Source organism: Diceros bicornis, chromosome 38 (genome assembly GCF_020826845.1).
Source record: "Diceros bicornis minor isolate mBicDic1 chromosome 38, mDicBic1.mat.cur, whole genome shotgun sequence".
In the NCBI taxonomy this organism is placed as follows: domain Eukaryota; kingdom Metazoa; phylum Chordata; class Mammalia; order Perissodactyla; family Rhinocerotidae; genus Diceros; species Diceros bicornis.
In genome coordinates this window covers 25,728,227-25,753,352 of record NC_080777.1, presented here as the reverse complement: position 1 = coordinate 25,753,352, position 25,126 = coordinate 25,728,227, and the positions used below count along the sequence as shown (strand labels likewise).

Below are 25,126 nucleotides of genomic sequence, written 5' to 3'. Positions count from 1 at the left end.
GTGGACCTGTGGGTGGCAGGGCTTGTCAGCTGCAGAAGGCTTGTGCTTCTCAAAGACCCACATAGGGGGTTTGCCCCACCTTCCAAAGCCTGAAACAATTGGATGCTCCTGTGCCTGAGGCCAGCCCCACCCAGCTGCAATCCTCAGAGAGCTGACAAGAGACCTAATAGGCTACAGGCTTACAGCAATTGTAAGGCCCTGAACCTAACAACCTGCCACACTGGGGGCCTACTCACTTAAAAGAAATTCTGCAACACAAATGTGGTATTAGAACTTGCAGCCAACTGTGCTGGGGCTCCCCATACCTGAAAAAGAGACTGAAGGGCCCACAACAACTACAAGCAGCTGAGCATTACAACAGCTGGCCAGGAGCATAACTCGGCCTCCCTGAGTGCCTACAGGGAGAGCAAACAGGCCACAACAGAAGGACACATGTAGCCCACATAGAGGTCACCCCTGGAACATTGAGAACTGAGGGAAGCACACTGGAAGCCTCCTAAGGCATCGCTTACATAAGGTCACCTATCCAAGAACAGGAGACGTAGCTGGCCTACCTAATACGTAGACACAAGCACAGGGAAAGAGGCAAAATGAGGAGGCAAAGGAATACATTCCAAGTAAGGGAACAGGACAAAACCCCAGAAAAGGAACTAAGTGAAACAGAAATGAGCAACCTACCCGACAGAGAGTTCAAACTAAGAGTGTTAAGGATGCTCACTGATCTGGGGAGAAGAATAGATGAACTCAGTGAGAATGTCAACAAAAAAATGGAGGATATAAAAAAGAACTAATCAGAAATGAAGAATACAATACTGGAAATGAAAAATTCATTAGAGGGACTCAAAAGCAGAGTAGAGGATACAGAAGAACGGATCTGTGAGCTGGACGAAAGACTAGAAGAAATTACCCAAGGTGAACAGGTAAAAGAGAAAAGAATTAAAAAGAGTGAGGACAGTCTAAGGGACCTCTGGGACAACATCAAGCGTGCTAACATGCATGTTATAGGTGTCCCGGAAGGAGAAGAGCGAGACAAAGGGGCAGAGAATCTATTTCAAGAAATAATAAATGAAAACTTCCCTAACCTAAGGAAGGAAACAGACATCCAGGTACAGGAATCACAGAGAGCCCCAAACAAGATAAACCCAAAGAGGCCCACACCAAGACACATCATAATCAAAATGTCCAGAATTAAAGATAAAGAGAGAATCCTAAAAGCCGCAAGAGAATGTCAAGTTACGTACAAAGCAAACCCCATAAGGCTATCAGCTGACTTCTCAGCAGAAACCTTACAGGCTAGAAGAGAATGGCACAATATATTTAAAGTGCTAAAAGGAAAAAACTTACAGCCAAGCATACTCTACCCAGCAAGGTTATCATTCAAAATGGAAGGAGAGATCAAAAATTTCCCAGACAAGCAAAAATTAAAGGAGTTTGTCACCAAGAAACCAGTGCTACAAGAAATGTTAAAGGGACTTATTTAAGGGGAAAAGAGAAGACCACAAATAGGAAAAATTATCTATTTCCATGATAAGAAGGTAATGGATACAAAAGCACAAGAAAGAGGTTAGATATGATATCAAAAAGATAAAAGGAGGGAGGAGGGGAGTTAAAGAGTACAGCTTTCAGACAGAGGTCAAACTAAAGTGACCATCAATTCTGTATAGAAGAAGAAAGGTACAGAGAAGGATTACTAAAACACTGAGAAAAAAAAAAAGTTAAAAAATGGCAGTAAGTACGTACTTATCAATAGCTACTTTAAACGTCAATGGACTAAATGCTCCAATTAAAAGGCATAGGGTGGCTGACTGGATAAAAAAACAAGACCCATATATATGCTGCATACAAGAGACACACTTCAGACCTAAAGACACTCACAAACTGAAAGTGAAGGGATGGAAAAAGATACTCCACGCAAATGGCAGTGAAAAGAAAGCTGGGGTAGCAGTACTCATATCAGACAAAATAGACTTTAAAACAAAAACTGTAAAAAGAGACAAAGAAGGGCATTACATAATGATCAAGGGAACAATCCAACAAGAGAATATAACACTTGTAAATATCTACGCACCCAATGTAGGTGCACCTAACTATATAAAGCAATTATTAACAGACATAAAAAGAGAAATAGACAGTAACACAATAATAGTAGGGGACTTTAACGCTCCACTTACACCAACGGATAGATCATCCAAACAGAAGATCAATAAGGAAACATTGGCCTTAAACGACACACTAGAACAGATGGACCTAGTAGATATACACAGAGCATTCCAACCAAAAACCAAAGAATACACGTTCTTTTCAAATGCACATGGAACATTCTCCAGGATTGATCACATGTTAGGCCACAAAACAAGTCTCCATAAATTTAAGAAGACTGAAATAATACCAGGCATCTTTTCTGATCACAAAGGTATGAAACTAGATATCAGCTATAGGAAGAAAATCAGAAAAACCACAAATACGTGGAGATTAAACAAAATGCTACTGAACAACAACTGGGTTAACGATGAAATCAAAGAAGAAATCAAAAAATACCTGGAGACAAATGAAAATGAAAATACCACATGCCAGAATTTATGGGATACAGCAAAAGCAGTTCTAAGAGGGACGTTTATAGCAATACAGGCCTATCTCAACAAGCAAGAAAAATCCTAAATAAACAATCTAACAATGCACCTAAAGGAACTGGAAAAAGAAGAACAAACAAAGCCCAAAATCAGTAGAAGAAGGGAAATAATAAAAATCAGAGCAGAAATAAATGAAATAGAGACCAAAAAAACAATAGAAAAAAGTAATAAAACCAAGAGCTGGTTCTTTGAAAAGATCAACAAAATTGACAAACCTTTAGCTAGACTCACCAAGAAAAAAAGAGAAGAAGGCACAAATAAGTAAAATCAGAAATGAAAGAGGAGAGGTTACAACAGACACCTCAGAAATACAAAAGATTATAAGAGAATACTATGAAAAGCTATATGCCAACCAATTCGACCATCTGGAAGAAACGGATAAATTCTTAGAATCATACAACCTTCCAAAACTGGATCAAGAAGAAGTAGAGAATTTTAATACACCAATCACCAGTAAGGAGATTGAAACAGTAATCAAAAACCTCCCCCCAAATAAAAGTCCAGGACCAGACGGCTTCCCTGGTGAATTCTACCAAACATTCAAAGAAGACTTAATACCTATCCTTCTCAAACTCTTCCAAAAAATTGAGGGGGGGGAAGCTCCCTAACTCATTCTATGAAGCTGACATTACCCTGATACCAAAACCAGACAAGGACAACACAAAAAAAGAAAATTACAGGCCAATATCACTGATGAACATCGATGCGAAAATCCTCAACAAAATACTAACAAATCGCATACAACAATACGTTAAAAAGATTATACACCATGATCAAGTGGGATTTATTCCAGGTATGCAGGGATGGTTTAACATTCACAAAACAATCAACGTAATACACCACATTAATAAAATGAAGAATAAAAATCACATGATCATCTCAATAGATGCAGAGAAAGCATTTGACAAGATACAGCATCCATTTATGATAAACACTCTAAATAAAATGGGTATCGAAGGAAAGTGCCTCAACATAATAAAGACCATATATGAGAAACCCACGGCTAATATCATCCTCAATGGTGAACAACTGAAAGCTATCCCTCTAAGAACAAGAACCAGACAAGGATGCCCTCTGTCACCACTCCTATTTAACATAGTACTGGAAGTCCTAGCCAGAGCAATCAGGCAAGAGAAAGAAATAAAAGGGATCCAAATTGGAAAGGAAGAAGTGAAACTGTCACTATTTGCAGATGACATGATTTTATATATAGAAAACCCTAAAGAATCCACCAGAAAACTTTTAGAAGTAATAAACGAATATGGCAAAGTTGCAGGATACAAAATCAACATACAAAAATCTGTTGCATTTCTGTACACTAACAACGAAGTAGCAGAAAGAAAAATTAAGAAGACCATCCCATTTACAATTGCAACAAAAAGAATAAAATACCTAGGAATAAACTTAACCAAAGAGGTGAAAGATCTGTACACCGCAAACTATAAAACATTGCTGAAAGAAATTGAAGAAGACACAAAGAAATGGAAAGATATTCCGTGCTCTTGGATTGGAAGAATTAACATAGTTAAGATGTCCATACTTCCTAAAGCCATCTATAGAGTCAATGCAATCCCTATCAAAGTTCCAACAACATTTTTCACAGAAATAGAACAAAGAATCCTAAAATTTATATGGAACATCAAAGGCCCCGAATAGCTAAAGGAATCCTGAGAAAAAAGAACAAAGCTGGAGGTATCACACTCCCTGATTTCAAAATATACTACAAAGCTATAGTGACCAAAACAGCATGGTACTGGCACAAAAACAGACACACAGATCAATGGAATAGAATCGAAAGCCCAGAAATAAACCCACACATCTATGGACAGCTAATCTTTGACAAATGATCCAAGAATATGCAATGGGGAAAAGAAAGTCTCTTCAACAAATGGTGTTGGGAAAACTGGATAGCCACATGCAAAGAAATGAAAGTAGACCCTTACCTTACACCATACACAAAAATTAACTCCAAATGGATTAAACACTTGAATGTAAGACCTGAAACTGTGAAACATCTAGAAGAAAACATAGGCAGTACGCTCTTCGACATCAGTCTTAGCAACATCTTTTCAAACACTATGTCTGACCGGGTAAGAGAAACAATAGAAAAAATAAACAAATGGGACTACACCAAACTAAAAAGCTTCTGCACAGCAAAGGAAACCATCAACAAAATGAAAAGACAACCTAACAATTGGGAGAAGATATTTGCAAACCATACATCTGATAGGGGCTTAATCTCCAAAATATATAAAGAACTCATGCGTGTCAACAACAAAAAAACTAACAACCCAATTAAAAAATGGGCAAAAGACCTGAACAGACATTTCTCCAAAGATATACTGATGGCCAACAGACACATGAAAAGATGTTCAAAATCACTAACTATCAGGGAAATGTGAATCAAAACTACAGTGAGATATCACCTCACGCCCGTCAGAATGGCTATAATTAACAAGACAGGAAACAACATGTGTTGGAGAGGATGTGGAGAGAAGGGTACTCTCATACACTGCTGGTGGGAGTGCAAACTGGTGCAGCCACTATGGAGAACTGTATGGAGATTCCTCAAAAAATCAAGGTTAGAACTACCATATGATCCAGATATTCCACTGTTGGGTATTTATCACAAGAACTTGAAAACACCAATTTGTAAAGGTACATGCACCCCTGTGTTCATTGCAGCGTTATTCACAATAGCCAAGACTTGGAAACAACCTAAGTGCCCATCAAGGGACGAATGGATAAAGAAGCTGTAGTATATACACAATGGAATACTACTCAGCCATAAGAAACGATGAAATCCAGCCGTTTGTGACAACATGGATGGACATTGAGGGTATAATGCAAAGTGAAATAAGTCAGAGGGACAAGGTCAAATACCATTATGATTTCCTTCATTAAGTAGTAGATAATAACAACAATAAACAAACACATAGGGACAGAGATTGGATTGGTGGTTGTCGGGGGGGAGGGCGGAGGGAGGGGGGTGAAGGGGATGGTTCGGTACATGTGTGTGGTGATGGGTTTTAGTTGGTGTTTTGGTGGTGAACATGATGTAATCTGTGCAGAAGTGGAGGTGTAGTGATGTACACCTGAAATTTTTACAATGTTGTAAATCAATGTTACTGCAATAAACAAAAATTAAAAAAAAATTGACACACTAATAAAATAATACAAATATAGCAAATTAAGCATTATATTAGTGTTATATCTACTCAAAAAGAATAGAAAATGAAAAAAAATATGGTTTTATTTTGTTAAATAGAGACAAATTTAGCAGTACATACCTAAACACAATGGCGGTGTAGTCCACACTCCCTCTAAACAATAGGACTCCCTAGACCCTTGCAGGAAATGGTGATCAAAACATTTGTACTCTACTGAGGAACCATTTTCATAGGTGCCTCCTGTTGAACTAACAGTGACTCCATTTTTAATAAGTGGAGGAGATGCACACATTCCTTTGTGTTCTGCAAAAATAATTTTTAAAGTATACAATGAATGGCTATAATAAACATCCAGGGCTTATTATATATAATATATATAACATATAACTGTTATAGAAATAAAATGAGATATTTCAGGTAAAACATTTTTAAGACAGCTCTCAAATAATTTTTAAATAGATCATTTCTGCAATAACTTCATACTATAAAATTTATTATTGCAATTAGAATCTCATATGATAATATTTAAATACACATTTAAAACTAGCAGAGCATCAACAATCATGATTTTATTTTTCCCTTTCTATTTTATTTCTCCCTTTCAGCCAAAAGTGAAAGTGTATGAGAGCCCTCTTGAAGCCATGCTTTCTGTGTGTATTCTCTTCTTTTTTTTTTCTTATTAAAATAGTCCCTCCAAGGAGTAGAGAAAATCTCTCACTCTACATCAAGCCCTTTAGCAAACCGTAAGAAGAGCAATGTTTTACAGAGTTGTTGATTGCTCATGAGGGTGATCAATCCTCTCATAATCTGGTGATATTTATAAAACCTCTTGTTTTCTCCCTTTATAAAATGAAGGGAGTTATTGGAATTAAAAGATGTCAGCATAGACATCCTATGTGAGTATATGTCTTGACTGAAAATTGATCAGATCATTCCAAATTTTATAGATTAGAAGATGATAGTGGTGAATTGCTTAGGATCTTATACTTTGAACCCATTGGTGATATTGATCACCTGAGAAACTGTCAGAAAGCACTATTATTTTACCTTTTCTAAAACATAAAGGATATTTTACTTCTCCTCTATTGCACTGCACAGATAATTCAGACACTGGGGTTGATGGAGATAAGTCATATCCTTGTTTACATACAAAATCTATTAAATCTCCATGTAGAACCTTTCCTTCATATTTCCACTTCATCTCTATGTTATTTCTGTTCATGTAATCCACATTAACAGTACATGGCTCTGCAAGACAGAAATGCTCTTGTAAATTCTTTATTCATCTGACAAATAATAAAGTGATATATTTTTTAAATAAATATTATGACAGGCATCAAAAACAATATTTTATATTTAACATTTATCATTATTAAAGCTCCTCACACACTTTCATAATAAAGTATACACTTTATTACTATCAAATGAATTTATACATTTCTTATTATCCTCATTCTATCATAAATTACAACCACTTAACTTGAAACATTAAAAATAGTTAAGACCATCAACCATTTAGGTTAATCATAATTTCCTTCCTATAAAATAAAAATCTTGAAACAGGAAATATTTACCGTGTTATATTCATGGGACACTTACTACTCGATATATATCAATGAATTAAAACAAAGACCCCTGTCCTCACAGAGCTTCGCTTCTAACTGGGAGAAACACACACACTATAAACAGTAAATATATGGATTTATCATTTGTGGCCATCTTTAAACTACATATGATAAATTAGATGGGAAAATGAGTAGCGAAGGAGAGGAGCTATCAGAAGGCTCGGGTAAGGGAGGTTATACTTTTAAATGAGGTGGTTGGGAAAGGCCTAAATAAGAAGTAATATTGGCAGAGACTTGAAGAAGGTTAAGGAGTGAACCATGTCGTTTTAGGAGGGAAAGGCGTTCCAAGCAGAGGGAATAACCCTGAGATGAGAGCATGCTTGGCTTGTTTGAGGAAGAGCGAAGAGACCCTAGTGGCTGGAGTAGAATGAGTGCAGGGAAGACCAGTAGGGACAAGTCTGAGTGGTTCATAATATCTGGAATGATAATTCACAGATGGAAAATTCTGCTCCTTATCACATTGTTTTTCCCATTTGTAGTGAGAGTACTTTAATTCCAAAGGATAAATAAGATGTGAAAAGCTCTTTCCTCTTGCCCTGATGACAATGAATGATCTTCACTCAGTATTTGCTTTGGGCTATTAGCACCAAGCCTGACTATCCTGAGGCAATTGTTCCTGAGATAGAATCATAGATTTCTTTAAACCTTCTTATTCCTTATGAGGTTGTTCCATTGCTAGTTTTTCCACTACTATTTCAATCCAGTCTCTATCTTCAGAGATGACTGTACTTCCATTCAATGCAATATCAATCACGTCATCAAAAACATTTATGTAAATATGATAGCAAAAGAAAAACTACAAGTGAAGATATATCTGAATTTGAATGGGGACAGCAACCTAAGAATGGTTTGAAAGAGAGAAACCACAAAGGAGATATTGAAAGAGATTAAGACTTAAAACTTAAACTTATGTATATTAAAAACACTACAAATAAAAGGAAAAGGAAAATAAAAAATGGTTGCAATATATATGATTGTCAAATGGATCATGCAATTTATGTAGCTAAAACTCTGAGTATGGAAAAATGGTTGAACTACGAACAATCAGTTCTTTGAAAAAAAACCTTGTGGCCACTAGAAAATTGAAAAATGCCCAATTGATTAATACATAAATAAATCAAATTAAAATAATTTTAATTGCTGAATTAACAAAATGTAAAGATTAAAATATTCAAGTTGACGAAGGTTAAGAAAACTGCTACTTTAAGTCACTGATGGTAGGGTCATAAATCAGAATAAACTTTATGAAGACAATTTGGCAATTAACAGAAAAATAATTAAAATTCCAGATCTCTTTGATCCAGAAATTCCTCTTCAGAAAACCTGAAAAAAAATAAATGAAATAAAATGTGAAATAAATATAATTAATTTTAAAAATTAAAAAATAAATGTTGAAAACATAGGAAACATCCATGAGAAAGTGATTAATTAAATTATGGCATATCTGTATTATGGAATACTAGACAGCCATTAAAATATATATTCCATAAGTATATCAAACCATGTTCATAATATAATTTATGTGGAAAAAAAACAAGATACATAACCTCTTCATGATAGCATATATTTTTGTGAATGTGTGTGTGTGTGTGTGTGTGTGTGTGTGTGTAGAAAAAGATTTAGAAGATCATTGTTTAAGTCGTTAACAGCATTTGTTTCAGGCAACTTTGCTGATATTTTCTGTTTTCTTCTAGTAGCTTCTATATGTTTATTCCTTTTTGGTAAAAAATAATAATCTGCTTTAGTAGTTTAAAAGACTAATATTTTTGAGAGTATTTTATTTTAACTTATAGGAAGTTTGTCATGGCATTACCTATTTGTAATAACAACAACATAACATAACAAGTTCATTGCAACAGTAGTGACCAGTTACATTACTTTTAAATGTAACTGTGACTAGCAAAGTTAAAAAATGAGGCAAATCTATAGGCTTGAAATGAGAGGTGAATATTATTTTCTCAAAGTTGAAATGAGAGGTGAATATTATTTTCTCAAAGTTATCTCAATTTAGATAATTATTTAGATAGCTGCCTCAATTCTCTACTTGAAACATTAATGTTAATTATACCACTTTGTAATCCAAAATATATTTAGAGTAACTACAAACACGTTTTTATTTGTTCAAGATATAACAAAAAGTGACCCTTCAAGTGAAGAAGCGGTGGCAAAGAAAGTTATTAAAAATATGCTCTCCTAAGGAAAGAATTGGATTGATTATTCTTCTCTTCAAATGACATTCTGAGGACAATACATGCAGAGATATTGAAGACTATTATAAGGGGAAATTTAGTCAGGAGAAAGACAACGCCAGAAGTAATCAGTCACAAAAATGTGAATAAACTTAATGCTACAGAAATGCGGTTAAAATGGTAGTTTCATTGTTCATATTTTAATACAATTTTTTTAAAAAGCAGTGGGGTAAGACCTAATATAGTCCTAGACCCTAAGATATTAGGGATTTTCTGCTTATAGAAATGATAAGGGAAATACTTAAAAAAAAAGATTTATACAAAATCATTATTTTCATGCTATAAAACATTATATGAAAATCACATAAAATACAAACATAAGAGTAAAAGAAATTCAATGTGTTCTGTTACAAGAGGAATAAGTTCCGAGGATCTAATGTACAGCATGGTGACTATAGTTAATATTGTTTTGTATACTTGAAAGTTGCCAAGAGAATAGATCTTAAATGCCTTCATCATAAAAACAACAACCAAAAAACGGTAATTATGTGAGATGAAGGATATATTAACTAACCTTAGTGTAGTAATCATTTCACAATGTAAATGTGCATCACATCATCGTATTGTGTACCTTAAACTTACACAGTGTTATATGTCAATTATATCTCAATAAAGCTGGGGAAAATTTTTTTTTTAATTCAATGTATTCTCCATCTTACCTAAGCAAACAGGTGGAGGTGACCATTTTCCTTGTTCACAGTGAGATATTTTTTCTCCCTTCAGTAAATAATATTCATTGCACCTATATTCCACCGAGGATCCCGTTGTGTAGTTTTCCAACACCCCATCAACAACAGCCCCATTTATTACAGCAGGTGGAGGCTTACAGTTCTCTTTATTTGCTAAGAAGAGAGGATATTTTAAAATTAATATGAACTTCTAACAACATAATGATATAGTATAGTTACCCATAGAATAGTACCTCAGTATTTGTACTATATAGTTTAGGACAGTTGATTTCTAAATTCACCAGAAATGGGAGAAATGTTATTCAGCTCAAATATTTTTAAAATTTACTAAGCAAAAATAAACAGCAAATATTTTGCCTAAGAACAAGGATGCAAATTTTTCACTTTTTTTTTTTTTTTTTTGTGAAGGAACCGTGATATGTAGAAAGGTGAACGCTCTTTAACCAAAAGATTATGGTCAACTCTAAAACTGTTCTTTGTCATTATCCACTTTTATTTTTTCCCTTCTCATTCCTCTTTATCTCAGATCTCAATCAATCCGTGGCTGAAAATTTCCATTTTTCTCTCCCTCTTTAGAGTCTTTCTCTGCTAATTTCTCTAGCATGCGTAATAGCTTTTGTCTTATGCAGTAGATATTCTTGGTAAATGCATTTGCGGAGATCTCTCCAGGATCTGATCAAGAAATGAGAAAGAGGACAGGAAGGGTAACACCCAGGCGTGGTAACATAGCTTGCCTGTGTCCTTCAGTAAAACGAAAGACCGAGGACATGTCTCAGAGGCATGTAGGGCTCAGAATGGTCAGATGCAAAAGTACTATCAGCAGGACGTAAATGGAGAAGAAGGGGATCATGATTATAGCCAGTCACTCAACCCAACATGCCCTTATTTGTTTTCTCTAATGAGCACATTGTCACTTATGTGCTCTCATTTACAGCTCATTAGTCATAGCACCAGTCAGGTAAGGTGACAGTGCCTAGCACTAACATACACTAAAACAATTGTTTTAGTTTCCCAATTCTTTATATTGGCTTAACTTCTACAGATGGCTCCATACACTCACAAAAAATAGCAGCGTATGTGCAGTATCATTGTGTTTCTAACTTCTAAGCAATAGTCTCTTGCTATAGGTACATGGATTAAATAAGGAGAATGGAAAATTTTACACAATAGGCTTAGCTATTGATGTTAAATGTAGCACACACACCAACACACTCAGGGGCAAGTGTCCATTTTCCACGTTTACAGGTTATTTCTTTTGGTCCACGGAGATGGTAGCCACTTTCACATCCGTAGGTCACTTTATCTCCATTATAATAAATCTTAGAGGATAGATTTGCTGCACCATTCTCAACGATGGGTGGTTCCTCACAAGCTATCTTCTCTTTTTCTTCTGGAAAGGGATAATTTAAAGAGAAGAGATCATTTAGCTGCTTATGCAGATTTCATTTTAGGGAAATCTTATTTGAGGTGTTGCTAACCAACGCATTTTGGAGGTTGTGTCCACTTTCCATTTTCACAACGTATTTCTTCTGATCCCTGTATCTCAAAATTAAGTTCACATTCTATATGAACTGTATCTCCGTGACGATAAGTTGTTGAATATGTTTGAATTTTGGAGTTTAGAGGCAGAGGTGGAGGAGGACATCGATTTCTTCTTCCTTATAGAAAAATATCAGCATATTTAGCCAGTCATAAACTACAAAAAATAATTGTTAACATTTAAGAAGCACATTTATTGTGCCAAGTACCATAAGAAGTATGGCAGACAGACTCTAGGGTCACCCCCTGATCCTCACCTCCTGAGTTCACTTCCTCGTGTCATTCTCCTTCCCATGAGCAGGAACTGTGACTTGCTTCTAACCAATAGACTACAGCAAAGATGATGGGATGTATGTGATTATATATACAAGATTATGCAACATAACATTGTGAGGCCATTCTTGCCGAGACAGTTTCTCTCCTGGCTGATTTTGAAAAAAGCAAGCTGCCACATTGTGAGCTTCTAAATGGGGAGGGCCAGGAGGCAAAGGGCAGAGGGCTGCCTCCAGCTGGCAGCCAGGAAGAAACTGAGGCCTCAGTTCAGCAGCCTACAAAGCACTGAATGCTGCCAGCAACCACAGTGAGTCTGGAAGCAGGTTCTTCCCCAGTCAAGCCGCAAACGAGATTGCAGTCCCATCTGACACCTTGATTGCAGCTTTGTTAGACATGAATGCAGAGGAGCCAGTCAAGCTATGCTCAGAATCCCGACTCACAGAAACTGTGAAATAATATGTGTGCTGTTTTAAGCTGCTAAATTCCTGATAACTTTGTTATGAACCAACAGAAAACTAAAACAGCAAGCATTTTACATTCATTATCTCCTTTAATCCTAAAATAACTATTAAGTGGGGTCCCATTTATAGATATTATAGATAAAGAAACTAAAACTTACAAAGTAAATTAATTTTTTTTTTTTTTATGAGGAAGATCAGCCCTGAGCTAACATCCATGCTAATCCTCCTCTTTTTGCTGAGGAAGACCGGCCCTGAGCTAACATCTATTGCCAATCCTCCTCCTTTTTTTTTCCCCAAAGCCCCAGTAGATAGTTGTGAGTCATAGTTGCACATCCTTCTAGTTGCTGTATGTGGGATGCCGCCTCAGCATGGCCAGACAAGAGGTGCATCAGTGCGCGCCCGGGATCCAAACCTGGGCTGCCAGTAGCGGAGCGTGCGCACTTAACCTCTAAGCCATGGGGCCGGCCCCAAAGCAAATTATTAATAAGTGACAGATCCATTATTGAACCTGTGCCTATCTGAATTAAAATCTCCTGTTCTTAACTACTCTAAAATACCGTGCTAATTTCCTATTCCTGCTGTGACATATTACCACAATTTACTGGCTTAAAATAGCATAAATTTATTCTCTTACCATTCTGGAGGCCAAAAAGCCAGAATCAGTTTCAGTGGGCTAAAATCAAGGTGTCAGGAGAGCTGCATTCTTTCTAGAGGGTTTAGGAGAGAATCAGCTTCTTTGCCTTTCAAGTTTATGGAGGCCGCCTTAGCTCATGACCCCTTCCTTATATCACTCCAACCCCTTGCTTCCATTGTCACATCTCCTACTTTCTCTTCTGTAGTCAAATCTCCCTCTGCCTCCCTCTTATAAGGATGCCTGTGATTATAATTAGGTCCCACGTGGATAAGCTCAAGATCCTTAACTTACATCTGCAAAGTCGCTTTTGCCATGTAAGGTCCAGCATTCACTGGTTCCAGGGATTAGGATTTGGATATCTTTTGGGGGTGGGGAGGTAGGCATTATTCAGCCTACTGCACTGCCTATCACACATCTAATGAAAATACTAAAGAAAAACAACAGGCAACTTGGCATGCTGATTAATTTGGACTGGGGAAGTGCGGAAAAGGCAGTAACTAGGTCTGCCATTTATTTGTGAAATAACATGCTAGAGACAATTTGCTAACAATGTTCCTCTCTACTGTTAGACCGAGACTGTTAGGCACAACTGGAAAATTAAAAAAAAAAAAAAAAGCATCAAAGTCATTGTTCAATTTATAAAGAATTATGATAGGTCTGGGCAATCCCATTGCACACCCCGGGTCAGCTCCCTCCTTCGTTCCTCCTAGCTCCTATTTCAAATCTTCACCAGTCTCTTCCAAGTTCTGCTTTCCTTTCTCCTGCCTGTCAATAATGACATTATTTTCTACATTACAGAGAAAATAGAGGCTACCAAGCCCTTTACATTTCCCTGTCCCTCCCAATCCTCAAACTCCGATTTATCTTTTAAGGCTCAGTTCAAATATTACCAATCACCTCCACAAATGCTATCCCACACCACAACAATCAAAATCTTTCATGTTTGTTCAAATTCAGGTGTTCAGTTTGTACACCTGACTTTGTTATACCGTTTGCCACATTGTATCAGTTACTTTTTCATATCGGTTTGCTCTGCTAGACTAGGACCTCCTTCATATCACGTCATAGGTGAGATTAGATGACTATTGAATCGATGTCTTCTAACAGGTAATCATACCACCTGCTTGAACACATCCAGTGATGTAAACGATCATAGCTCTAGCTAGATGACCTCATTTTTCATTTTCACTCTGGGTAATATTCTGTTGTTTTTCTGCTCTTTAACTCACCATTTTGAAGACTATATTTTCACAGCAGGAAATGTGTGGCCAAATAAGAAAGTACTCTCCTAAAGCTGCCAGCTTGGGATAATTGGATCTAGTAATTCCCAATAAGAAAAGTTACTCATTATAATAACAGATTTAAAATTTATAAGAGATTTAAAAAAAAGTTTAAAAGATATATCCTCTCTACAATCTAATACAAAACAAGATTTCTTCAGATTCAATGTATTAAAGATTGCTTAAAATAGTTAGCACTGATTTAAAAGACAACTTTTATGTTAAAAAGTAGCACTCAGGACAAGAATTAGATATCATCTTTTCATAGGAATCAGAGCTGATTAAGACATGATATTTTATTTACACGAATGTGAAATTTCAAAAATTACCTTCACATACAGGAGATTCTGGGTACCAACCAAAGTTATAGCACTGAATTAAATCAGATCCACTTAGATGATAGTTTTCATGACAGAAAAACTGAACTACATCTCCTTCTTCATAGGTTTGCTTTATAGGATGAAAATAACCATTTTCTATTAATCTTAAAGAAGAGCACTTTAATTCTAAAGATGAAAGAACAAACAAAAAAGTGTTATTTTTCCTTCTAGCACAAAATTGCCCTACTACTTATATGCCGTATCTGGAATATAAATTGGTAAATTTGTCATATTTTGATATACATAATAAAAGCTTGATATTTATTAAATATCGTCAGGCTTATTTTAATTTAATTACCCCAGCTTAAGGGAACTTTTCCTTTATGAGAGCTATGAATGATCAAAGCCTATTATTAACAAAATTAAAACCAGAAGCAGAAGTATGAAAAATGGAACATAATTAGCATGACAATTTATATACACGTCTGTATGAGAAGAGGTTTTCAGAGGGAAAGTAGATTGTCTTCAAAATGAGAACCTACTGGCACATTTTGGCGTGAGAGACCATCCGTATGTGTGACATTCTGCCTCCTCCGTCTTCTGTCCTCCTGCGGTGTAGTAGCCAGGAGCACATTCGTATTGCACTTTGTCCTGCACTTTGAATGTTTTCTGTGCTGTGGAATAGTTTCCATGATATAATTCAGGAGCCAAACATGTTTCTAAAAAGAATAATAAAGTTATTTATTTTATGAACTTCATCACTAAGCCTAGAATATTAAAAAGAAATCTCAAAATGTATTTTCACTGAATCTTAAGAATACATGGCACAATCAACCCTGGGCAAAATTGAAAAATAGCCAGTTTGCCCTTGCCTCTTTATTCCCTTTTTTCATACACCTTGTGTCCCAACTCCATAAGTCTTCTCTTCTTAAAATTATAGTCCAGTGTATTTGACCAAAGGCCACAACTCAACTGAAGGCTTGTGCAGTAAAAATTCTTTGATTATATGCCATTTGTGGATTTGTGTAATTTAAACAAGTAACAAAACACTCAAAAAATATGTATACTATTCAAATTATTGGATTATTTTTAAGTCTATCTGATATACAATATAAAATAATCTGGTAATTATTTATTATATATAAATTATATTTACAATATAAAACAATCTGTAATGTGGTTTACAATATAAAATAATGCACATTATCCCAAATTCTTCTCTTGTAAAGGAAATAGTAATTTATATATGTTGTGAGAAATAGATTTGGTAAGTTTCTTTCCTTTTATTCCACTCCAATTTTTTTTTTTATTAGTAGAAAGTAGGAACTGCTCGAGTAGATGAGTTGTGGAAGTTGAGAACGCTTGGATTAAGGAAATGCCTAGCATTGGAGGCAAGCAATATAACTTCTTGCACATCTTCAGATCTAGGAAATGATTCTTAAACACATACCATGTTCCTTCCTACAGGTTGGTTGAGAAGACCATCCATCAGTGAGACACTGAACCACTTCTTCCTCCTTCCCTCCAGTGGTTTTGTATCCTGAAGTACATCCATACCTCATGCTTTCTTGAATTTTGTATGATAATTTTACATCAGAGATGTAACCATTTCGCAGGTCGGGCCTAGTGCATTTTTCTATGGAAGAAAAGTATTTCTTTGCTTAACTTGATGAAATTAAGCTTGTCTTTTACTAAATGTTGTAAAACTAAGGCAAAAGTTTAATATTATTCTGGGAATTTTAAGGAGAGAGAGAAAAAGTGTTCACTTCACAATTTCTCGAATTAATTTAATTTTGGAAATATCTTGCATGTTCTGCATCAAATTTCTTTAAAAGTTGATTCAACTTGACATTGACATTTTTTGTATTTATTAATCTCGGTTCTTATAGTCGTTCCTACCCCTACCACATCTACTTTTAGAAAATACATCCACAGCTTTTCTACTAACAAATTGTCATTAGTGGCAAATAGAAGGAATTTCTTTTGGATTTACCTCCTAATATTTTTAAGTCCACTGTGTTTGATAATTTTTAACATCATGTGACAAAAGCACATACCTACTTTCTGGATCCTTAAATAATTCTGCAGACATCCTAATGTGAAAACTTTGTTCATTCATTTTTTTCAGCAAATGATCTACGTGCACAGTAAGACTCCATAGTCGGTCCATGTAGACTGTGACTGAATCACAGACATATTACTCAAAACCTTTGAGTTTACAGAGTTATTTTTTAGTAGATACTTGCAACAGTGATGTGTTAGATAAGAAATGTACCTTAGCATTTTATGGAGTTCAATCAGTTTTTAGGCTCTATTACTAGACCCTTGTAACAAACCAATTCAGAAAGGTTAAGAGACTTGTCCAAGTTTAATATTAGTTTAAGTATATTTAGTGCTTGCTGTGTGGCAAGCACTTTATAAGGATTATCTCATTGAAGCAGCATTACCCCAATTTATAGATGAGAAACTTAGGCTTAGAATCTCGAAGTCACTTCCCAGTGGTGGAGCAGCATTCCCACGCAGGCAGGCTGACTGCAGAGGTTGTATCTTAACCATGACACTACACTGCTAAACCTGTACCACTATCTCTGCACCATGATACTACAGTGCTAAACCGGAGTTCCCTCTTCTGGCTCCTATTTCAATGCCCTTACCTCTAATCTAAAAGAGTTAATAAACCTAAGATGTTCACTAAGATGTTAATTTATTCGTATGCTCTAGTTATGAATTTAATCTAGTTATGAATGAGACTTATTTATTAGAGTTAGTCTATGGTCTGTGTTAATACTCAAAGTGCAATGTTTAAATTTGTGGTCTATTCTCAAGTAATGGAAGGGATAATTATCCCAAATGGATATGTTTACTAGGTATGTCAACCACCATAACCACCATACCCACTTCCTCTTCTAAATGCAACTGACTCAACCAAAGCCCCTTACTCTGCAAAACACAGTTTAGGGAATTCTTTGCTCAAGAGAGGTCATCTGACCCAATGGAAGCCAATTGATAGTTTGACTATGATGTAGCCCAACATGAAATAATGAGATGAAACAATCAGACTTCCTTTTCACAAATTTGAACACAAAATTCAGAAAAACACATTTTTCAATGGATATTATGAGAGAAGAAGTTGGCACACAAAGGAGGGATGAGTCTTTCAAATGATAAAACTCTAGAGTGACAATCTTATTCTTCCTAAGGCCAGTGTCACATATTTTTCTGGCTTCCTATGCACAAGTATCTGTGTCAGTTCCTCATTCCTTAAAATAACTCAGTTGTGTCTGTGTTCCTTGCAATATGATAATAGCAATTTCAATAATTATCCTTATTGTCTTCACAGGGTATTATTGAAAACAAGTAAAGAAAATAACATTTTAATGAGAAACATAATATTTAGGATATGCCTTCACTTTGTAAAAACGACAGAGGGCCAGTAATTTTGTTCTTATCTACCAGAAGGTTTTACCACCTGCCATATTTTATCGGACTCTAGTTTACGAGCAAATCTACTGGAATATCATAAACATCATGTTGACACATCCCACTGACTTACTGAAGCACCGTGGTCCTGGTGACCAGCCTTCTGAAGTGCACGTGCTTTGTTCCTCTTGTTTTCCATTTTTAGTTGTATAACCAGCCAAGCAGTAGAATGACAATTTTTTGTCTATGCTCATTGGAAAGTAATAATTTTTAAAAGTATAGTAATATTGGGCAATCCTTCCATTTTCCACACTAGGAAGACCACAGGATTTCTCTGAAACGAGTAAATATCAAGCTGAAAACTGAAAAACATATCTAAACCATTAAATTTGTGATCTAGTGACAAAATATTTTTAAATTGAAAGTGTTTGCAGACACCGTAACTGGTACTTATTTTTATTACCTAAACTTTTAAGGTATTTTTGTGACAATCCTTTGCAATCAGAATTAATCTGTTAGCAATCCCAATACCCAAGAGTCAGAATCAAACTGGGCAGGCCACTTCCTCAGGGAAGCTTTCTGTAACTGAAACAGCACTTTCTAATAGAAATATAATGCAAGCCACATACGTAATTTTAAAATTTCTAATAGCCACATTAATACAAGGACAAAGTTAATTTTTTGGGGGAAGCAGTGAGGAAGATTGGCGCTGAGCTAACATCTGTGCCCATCTTCCTCTATTTTGTATATGGGATGCTGCCGCAGCATGGCTTGATGAGCACTAATTAGGTCCATAGGTATCCGAACCTGTGAACACCGGGCCACCAAAGCAGAGTGTGCAAACTTAACCCTTACACCACCAGGTTGGCCCCATGGACAAAGTTAATTTTAATAATAGGTTTTATTTGACCCAATATATTAAAACAATTTTACATTTTTTTTTAATAAATCTGAAATCCAGTATATATTTACATTTACAGAACATCCCCAATTGGGACTGGCCACATTTGAATAACCATATGTGGCTAGTGGCCACCATATTGGACAGCAGAGTTCTAGAAGACATTCTAGATGACATTCTCCTTAAGATATACAAACCTAAAAGATTTTGAAATACATGACCTTTTTTTAAGAAAAAGACATACAACCAATTTAAAAAAAATAAATAAAAGACTTGAGCAATAACTTTACAAAACAGGATATTTAAATGGTCAGAGACCTAGTAAAAAGTACTCAGCTTTATTAGTCTTCAGGGAAATGCTAATTAAACCACCATGAGATGGTACTACATACCCACTGGAACAGCCCCTGGAGTGACTGAAATGGAGAAGACAGACTATATCAATGATTGGTGAAGATGTGGAGAAAATGAAATTCTTGTACTACTGCAAGTGAGAGAATAAATTGGTACAACCTCTCATGAGAAAATAGTTTGGCAGTATTTATTAAAGTAGAATATGCACATATATTAAAAAAATATACATATGTGCAGCCAAGGACATGTTGTAGAATGTTCATAGCAGTACTATTCATATAGTCGCATACTGGAAACAATCTGAATGTCCAGGAAAGGCAGAAGATAAACACATTTTAGACTCCACATACAATGGAATATTATACAGCAATACAAATGCTGAGTGCTGAATGGTGAATTTCACAAACATATTATTGATTGAAAGAAGCCAGTCACACATGAGTAAATATTGTATGCACTTGCATAATTTTTTATTGAGATATAATTGACATATAACATTATAGTAGTTTCAGATGTATAAGATAATGATCCAATATTTGTATACTGTGAAATGAGCACCACATTAAGTCTAGTTAACATCTATCACTGCAACAGTTACAAACTTTTTTTCTTGTGTTGAGAACTTTTAAGCTCTGCACTATTAACAATTTTCAAATATACAATACAGTGTTGTCAACTGTACTCACCATGCTGTACATCCCCAGTACTTACTTTTTTTTTATTTTTGTGAGGAAGATCAGCCCTGAGCTAACATCTACGCCAATCCTCCTCTTTTTGCTGAGGAAGACTGGCCCTGGGCTAACATCTGTGCCTATCTTCCTCCACTTTATATGGGACGCCGCCACAGCATGGCCTGACAAACGGTGCCTCGGTGCGCCCCCGGGACCTGAACCCCGGTCGCCAGCCATAGAGAGCGTGCACTTAACCGCTACACCACGGGGCCGGCCCCAGTACTTCCTTTTTTTATAACTGGAAGATTGTATCTTTTGACCACCTTCACTCATATTGCCCACCCCCCAACTCCCATCTCCAAGTGCCCAGCTTGAGGGGGTGCTGGGTGTGGGGCTGCTCTTGGGGCCATGGCTGGCATTGGCCATGGTTCCAGGGAGGAGCCTGAGGAGCACCGTGAGTTGGGCCGGTTCCCAAGTCAGCACGGAGGATGCTGTATCTTACTACAGCTGTTCAGAACCATCACTGGAAGCTCAGATGTGGGCACCCCAGCCAGCAGCAGAGAGGGGTGCAAGAGAGCCACAAAGAGTCCCCTTCTGATGCCCCAAGGAGCAAGCTGACCCCTTCCAGGCTCCAGGAATACCACATTCACGAGAGGAATGTCTTCCACCAAAGAAATGAGATCTCCCTTTGCCCAACGAGGATATGGGGAGAACTACCAGCTGCTCAACTAACACACATCCTCTAGTGATGCCTCTGAATGGTCCCAAGCGGTTGTGACTCCAGCAGAGTCAGCCTGGAGGGTAAGGGAGCTGAGGCCATCACTGATCTGATGGTGGACAAGTATGGCATGCTATATAAGGTGGCTGTGCCACCTGCCACCTTCTCCTCAATTGGCCTCCCATCGTAGTGAACATGAGCCTTTTGCCCCCTACATTTAGTGTAGCATCTTCGCCGATTCAACATCCAGGAACCCACTATCCCCCAATCCACTATGCTCAGCTCCCGTCCACCTCACTGTGGTTTATCAGGTCTCCTTATAGCTTCCCTATGCTGTGGCCCCTAATTTCCTACCAAGTCCCCTCCTTTTTCCTTCTGCCAATATTGCCACCTCTCACCTTCCACACTGTGCCTCGACTCCCCCAACAGCAAGGGCAAAGGCCAGGCACTGGTGCCAGTGGTAGAATGTGTGGTGGATGGACAGTTGTTCTCAGGTTCTCAGACTGCATGGGTGGAGGTGGTGCTGGCACACCGAGGGACCCCAGACACTGACCTCACGGTTTAGAGGGTGGTTGGCGCTTTAGCTTCTCAGAAGTATCGTGTGGTGGCAGCTCAGAGGAAGGAGGAGCCTAGCCCCCTCAATTTGTCCCATCATACTCCTGACCATCACGGTGAGGGGCAAGGGCCAGCCAGGAACCCAGCAGAGATGGCCAAGAAAATAAGGCCCAGGAGTTCTACCCTCAATCTCATCAGGAACCGGTGAAACAGAGACCTTTATCCAAAGCAATGGTTGTAGCCAATGGCAACCTGGTGCCCACTGGAACTGACCCAGGTCTGCTGCCCATGGGCTCAGAGATCCTGATGGCACCAAGTTTATACATGCAGGCCAGAGCCACCTTCCCAAACATGGAGCCAACGCCAACCCCTCATTACCTCCTCTCATTCGCCCTCCGATCTCATGAAAGGTGCCATCATCCAGCTGGCTACTGGGGAGCTGAAGTGGGTGGAGGACCTCCAGACCCGGGATTTTGTGCACAGTGCTGAAGTGAGTAGGGGGCTGAAGTGAGCAGACATTCAGAGAGCCAGTGGCCTGGATATGTCATGCTGCATTTTGTAGTTGGTGAGCAGCAGAGCAGAGTGCCTCCCGAGCGCCCCTTCCTTATATATGGCCAGGGCTGGTCCTTCTGCAGCCCTGGGCAGACTGCACAGTTCTTCTCTTTGCCCTTCCATTGGCTACAGGGGAGAGATGTCTGCATTTCTATCACTTTACAGGGCTTGAACAGTAACTCAGTTTCTCAGGCAGCTGCACTCCCCCAGGCCAGTTGACCCTCCACCCCAAGAAAGGCCTGAGAGGATGGTCTTGGGACCCAGAGAACAATGTGACAGGGAGGGGAAGAGCCAGCCATCAGGTGAGGGCTGCTGAATGGTACAGCCTTCTCAGCCAGAGCCTGATGCTCAGGCCTGCTGGCTAGACCCGAGCTTCCAAAGACACAGCATGCAAGGGAGGGAGCGTGGGCTGCACTGCTCTGCCCTCCTTCATCACATGAGAGGTAAAGCTGTCCATGGAAGGGCGTTCCAATACAGGAAAATGAACCTGTTTCCCAGACCAGGACTGGGGCTTTACCCCAGAGCTGGGCTTCACCTCGAGCAGGCAGCGGATTTGCACATGTCTAACAAGGAATGGCCCTCTTAGCAGTGAGATTTGGGGGAAAGAGGAGTCATGAAGCCAGCTTCCCAATGTTGCTCACTAACCCATGGCATCCTTTCAGGACAGCCCCAGAGGGCGCTGTGATGGGAAGCAGCAGGCCTGGGGCTATGAAGGAAGGGGATGTATGGAGGACAAGACACAATCCAAACACCAGTTTCTCCCTGTTCCTTCTTCCCCATCCCTCGCTCCTGCAAGGGGAAGGTCAGACTTTGGGAGCAGGTGGTAGAAGGAAGGAGCAAAGAAAGAGCCCAAATGATGATCCACAGCTTATAGTAGCAGTTCAACTGTCTGAAATTTTCTTTCCTTTCTTTTTTTGTGATGGGTGGGCAGGAGGCCCCATGGTTGGAAATAAGAGCCTTCATATCCAGAACTCTTCTTTGGGGAGCTGTGCACTTGAAAGGGTAGTTCTGTTCCAGATGTCTATAGCTGGGTTTGTGGGGGTGGAGCGCTCATCACAGGGCTCTGCTTGATCCTCTCCTTCAGCCCTTTCACATCTCTCCCCACCATTCCTCCGGCAAGGTTTCCGGCACCAGGAGAGAGAGAAACCCCTCCAGGGTTTAGAGTGAAGTCCTGCCTTGGTGGGGACCCAATCGGGGGATTTGGGGACAAAAACCCAATGGCCAGGCTGACCAGCCTTCAGGCAGGGCTTCTGGAAAGTTAGCTGACCTCCTCCTCCTACTTAGCATGCCAGACCCTGTTTGAAATTGTACTGAATCTCTTCTCCGCCTTCTCCTCCTCCTTCCTCTTCCTCTTCTTCTCCTTCTCCTTCTCTTTTTCCTTTCCAGTCAAACACTCAATAACTTCATTTGCCTTTGGTTGGCTTCTGGGGAGGGGAGGGGGGCCAGGGGCTGGCAGCAGCCTGGACTTCACACGTTCTCTGGTGGATCTCAAAGGCAACGACCAGAATTGCAGTCAAACCCAAAGGACTTCACAGTCTGGAGGCCACAGTCAATACAGTCCAGGGGAGGGTTGCAGTGTTCCTCAGGCCCGGACCCCAGACCCAGCTTCAGGAGACAGGCATGTTGGGAGGAGGCTCTGAATCTCTGGCTCTCATACTCACCTGTGTTGGATGCCTGCATGTTCTGCCCAGCCTTCCTCTGCTTCAAATGGTCCTTGTCTCCGTGCCACTTGATGAAGATGAAGAGGAGGATACCACAGGGGAAGCCCATGGCCCAGGCTAGTCCCACAGCTTCCATGGAGTTCTTGCCTGTCTTTCAGAGATTGTATCCAGCTCAGGGGATATGGGCTCAGGCTCCTCCTGCACTCTGGGGCGCTGTGGCTTGGCAGTGCCTGGGTCCCGTTCTGAGAAGCCTTGTTAGCTGATTCCTGAGAGAACCCTTTGGAAGCCACTTCCACAGGACTGGGGGTCATCACCCTGGTGCCAGTAATCCATGGTAACAGAGGTCAGGATGGCTACTTGGAGTTTAGTGCCCCAGAAGGGACGTTGAGGAGGCTGCTGAGGTGCTGTTAATGTTCTGTATCCTGACCTGCATGCCATAGAATTTTGTACACATTTATAGAAGGATATCTTATGATTTTTGTGTTTTCCTATAAATATTATACTCCAAGTAAAACATTTATTTTTAAAAAATCTGTCCTTATGTTGGAGACCTTAAAATTATGAAAATGCTTAAAAGCTCTTGAGCAACTCCTCAGGGCTGTGCTGGGAGGAAGTATCAGGCATGGCTGGGAGGAGACCAGGGCCAGTGGGATGACTCTGCCTTCAATGCCTTAGGTGATCACAGTCTGCCCTATTGTTACCATGACACTTAAAAGGACAGCAGTGCCAGCCCAGGGCAAAAGGAAGTGGGCAAGGAATGATGGGTAATGTAAACTTTCCAGAGTCTGTTGGAGGGGAGGAGCAGATAAAAGCATGTGCAGGAGAGTGCCCATTCTCTGAGAATTTTCATCGTTTTCCAGTCACGTACCACCAGGGATTTGCAACGGAAAGACTTCAAAAAAATAGCAGTGCTGTGGTGAATACACAAAGAGGTTGCTGCTGAGAGGAGCAAACGGATGGTGAACGCTACCTTGTGGCTTCAAAAACTCTGTCCTGGGCCATGTCCCTCCTTCACCAAGAGAGGCACATTACCTGTCAAGGTAGCTGATATGTCTTGGGGAATGTGAATTGATGAGAAACAAGTAATGAGAAATGTGAGGAACTCAAACACAATAAAAGAAAATCAACGAATTGGACAATCAATACCACATGAAGCACAATTAGTGAAGCAGATGGATTGACAACTTCAAATTTGCATGATGAATATCCTTAAATAGATATGGGAAGACACTGGGAATATAGAGCAGGAATAAATGGCTATAACGAAGAAACAAGTACAAATACAGAGTATGGAAATATACTACTTGATGTAAATAAACCATTAAATGTGGAAAATGGCAGAATGGTTGTAGTGAAAAGCTAATTGGTATACTAGATATAAAATTTAAAAATTCCAACTTTATGAGATTAGGGCCTCCACATTG

The 25,126-nt window shown here is 38.7% G+C and overlaps 1 protein-coding gene and 1 pseudogene across 1 annotated transcript in view; one reads left to right on the top strand and one right to left on the bottom strand.

The window, feature by feature from the left end:
• The window catches only part of F13B (coagulation factor XIII B chain), a 33,225-nt gene that overhangs the window by 5,748 nt on the left and 2,351 nt on the right, over window positions 1-25,126 (bottom strand). Inside the window, exons 2-10 of the mRNA XM_058533730.1 lie at window positions 18,424-18,624; window positions 16,321-16,506; window positions 15,413-15,589; window positions 14,880-15,056; window positions 11,842-12,021; window positions 11,568-11,753; window positions 10,334-10,516; window positions 6,848-7,048; window positions 5,921-6,103 (exon numbers count right to left, since the gene is read on the bottom strand). Coding sequence (XP_058389713.1) covers window positions 5,921-6,103; window positions 6,848-7,048; window positions 10,334-10,516; window positions 11,568-11,753; window positions 11,842-12,021; window positions 14,880-15,056; window positions 15,413-15,589; window positions 16,321-16,506; window positions 18,424-18,624 — 1,674 coding nt within the window. The remainder of the gene's footprint in view (window positions 1-5,920; window positions 6,104-6,847; window positions 7,049-10,333; window positions 10,517-11,567; window positions 11,754-11,841; window positions 12,022-14,879; window positions 15,057-15,412; window positions 15,590-16,320; window positions 16,507-18,423; window positions 18,625-25,126) is intronic.
• On the top strand, window positions 20,625-22,526 carry LOC131399527 (ataxin-1-like; annotated as a pseudogene).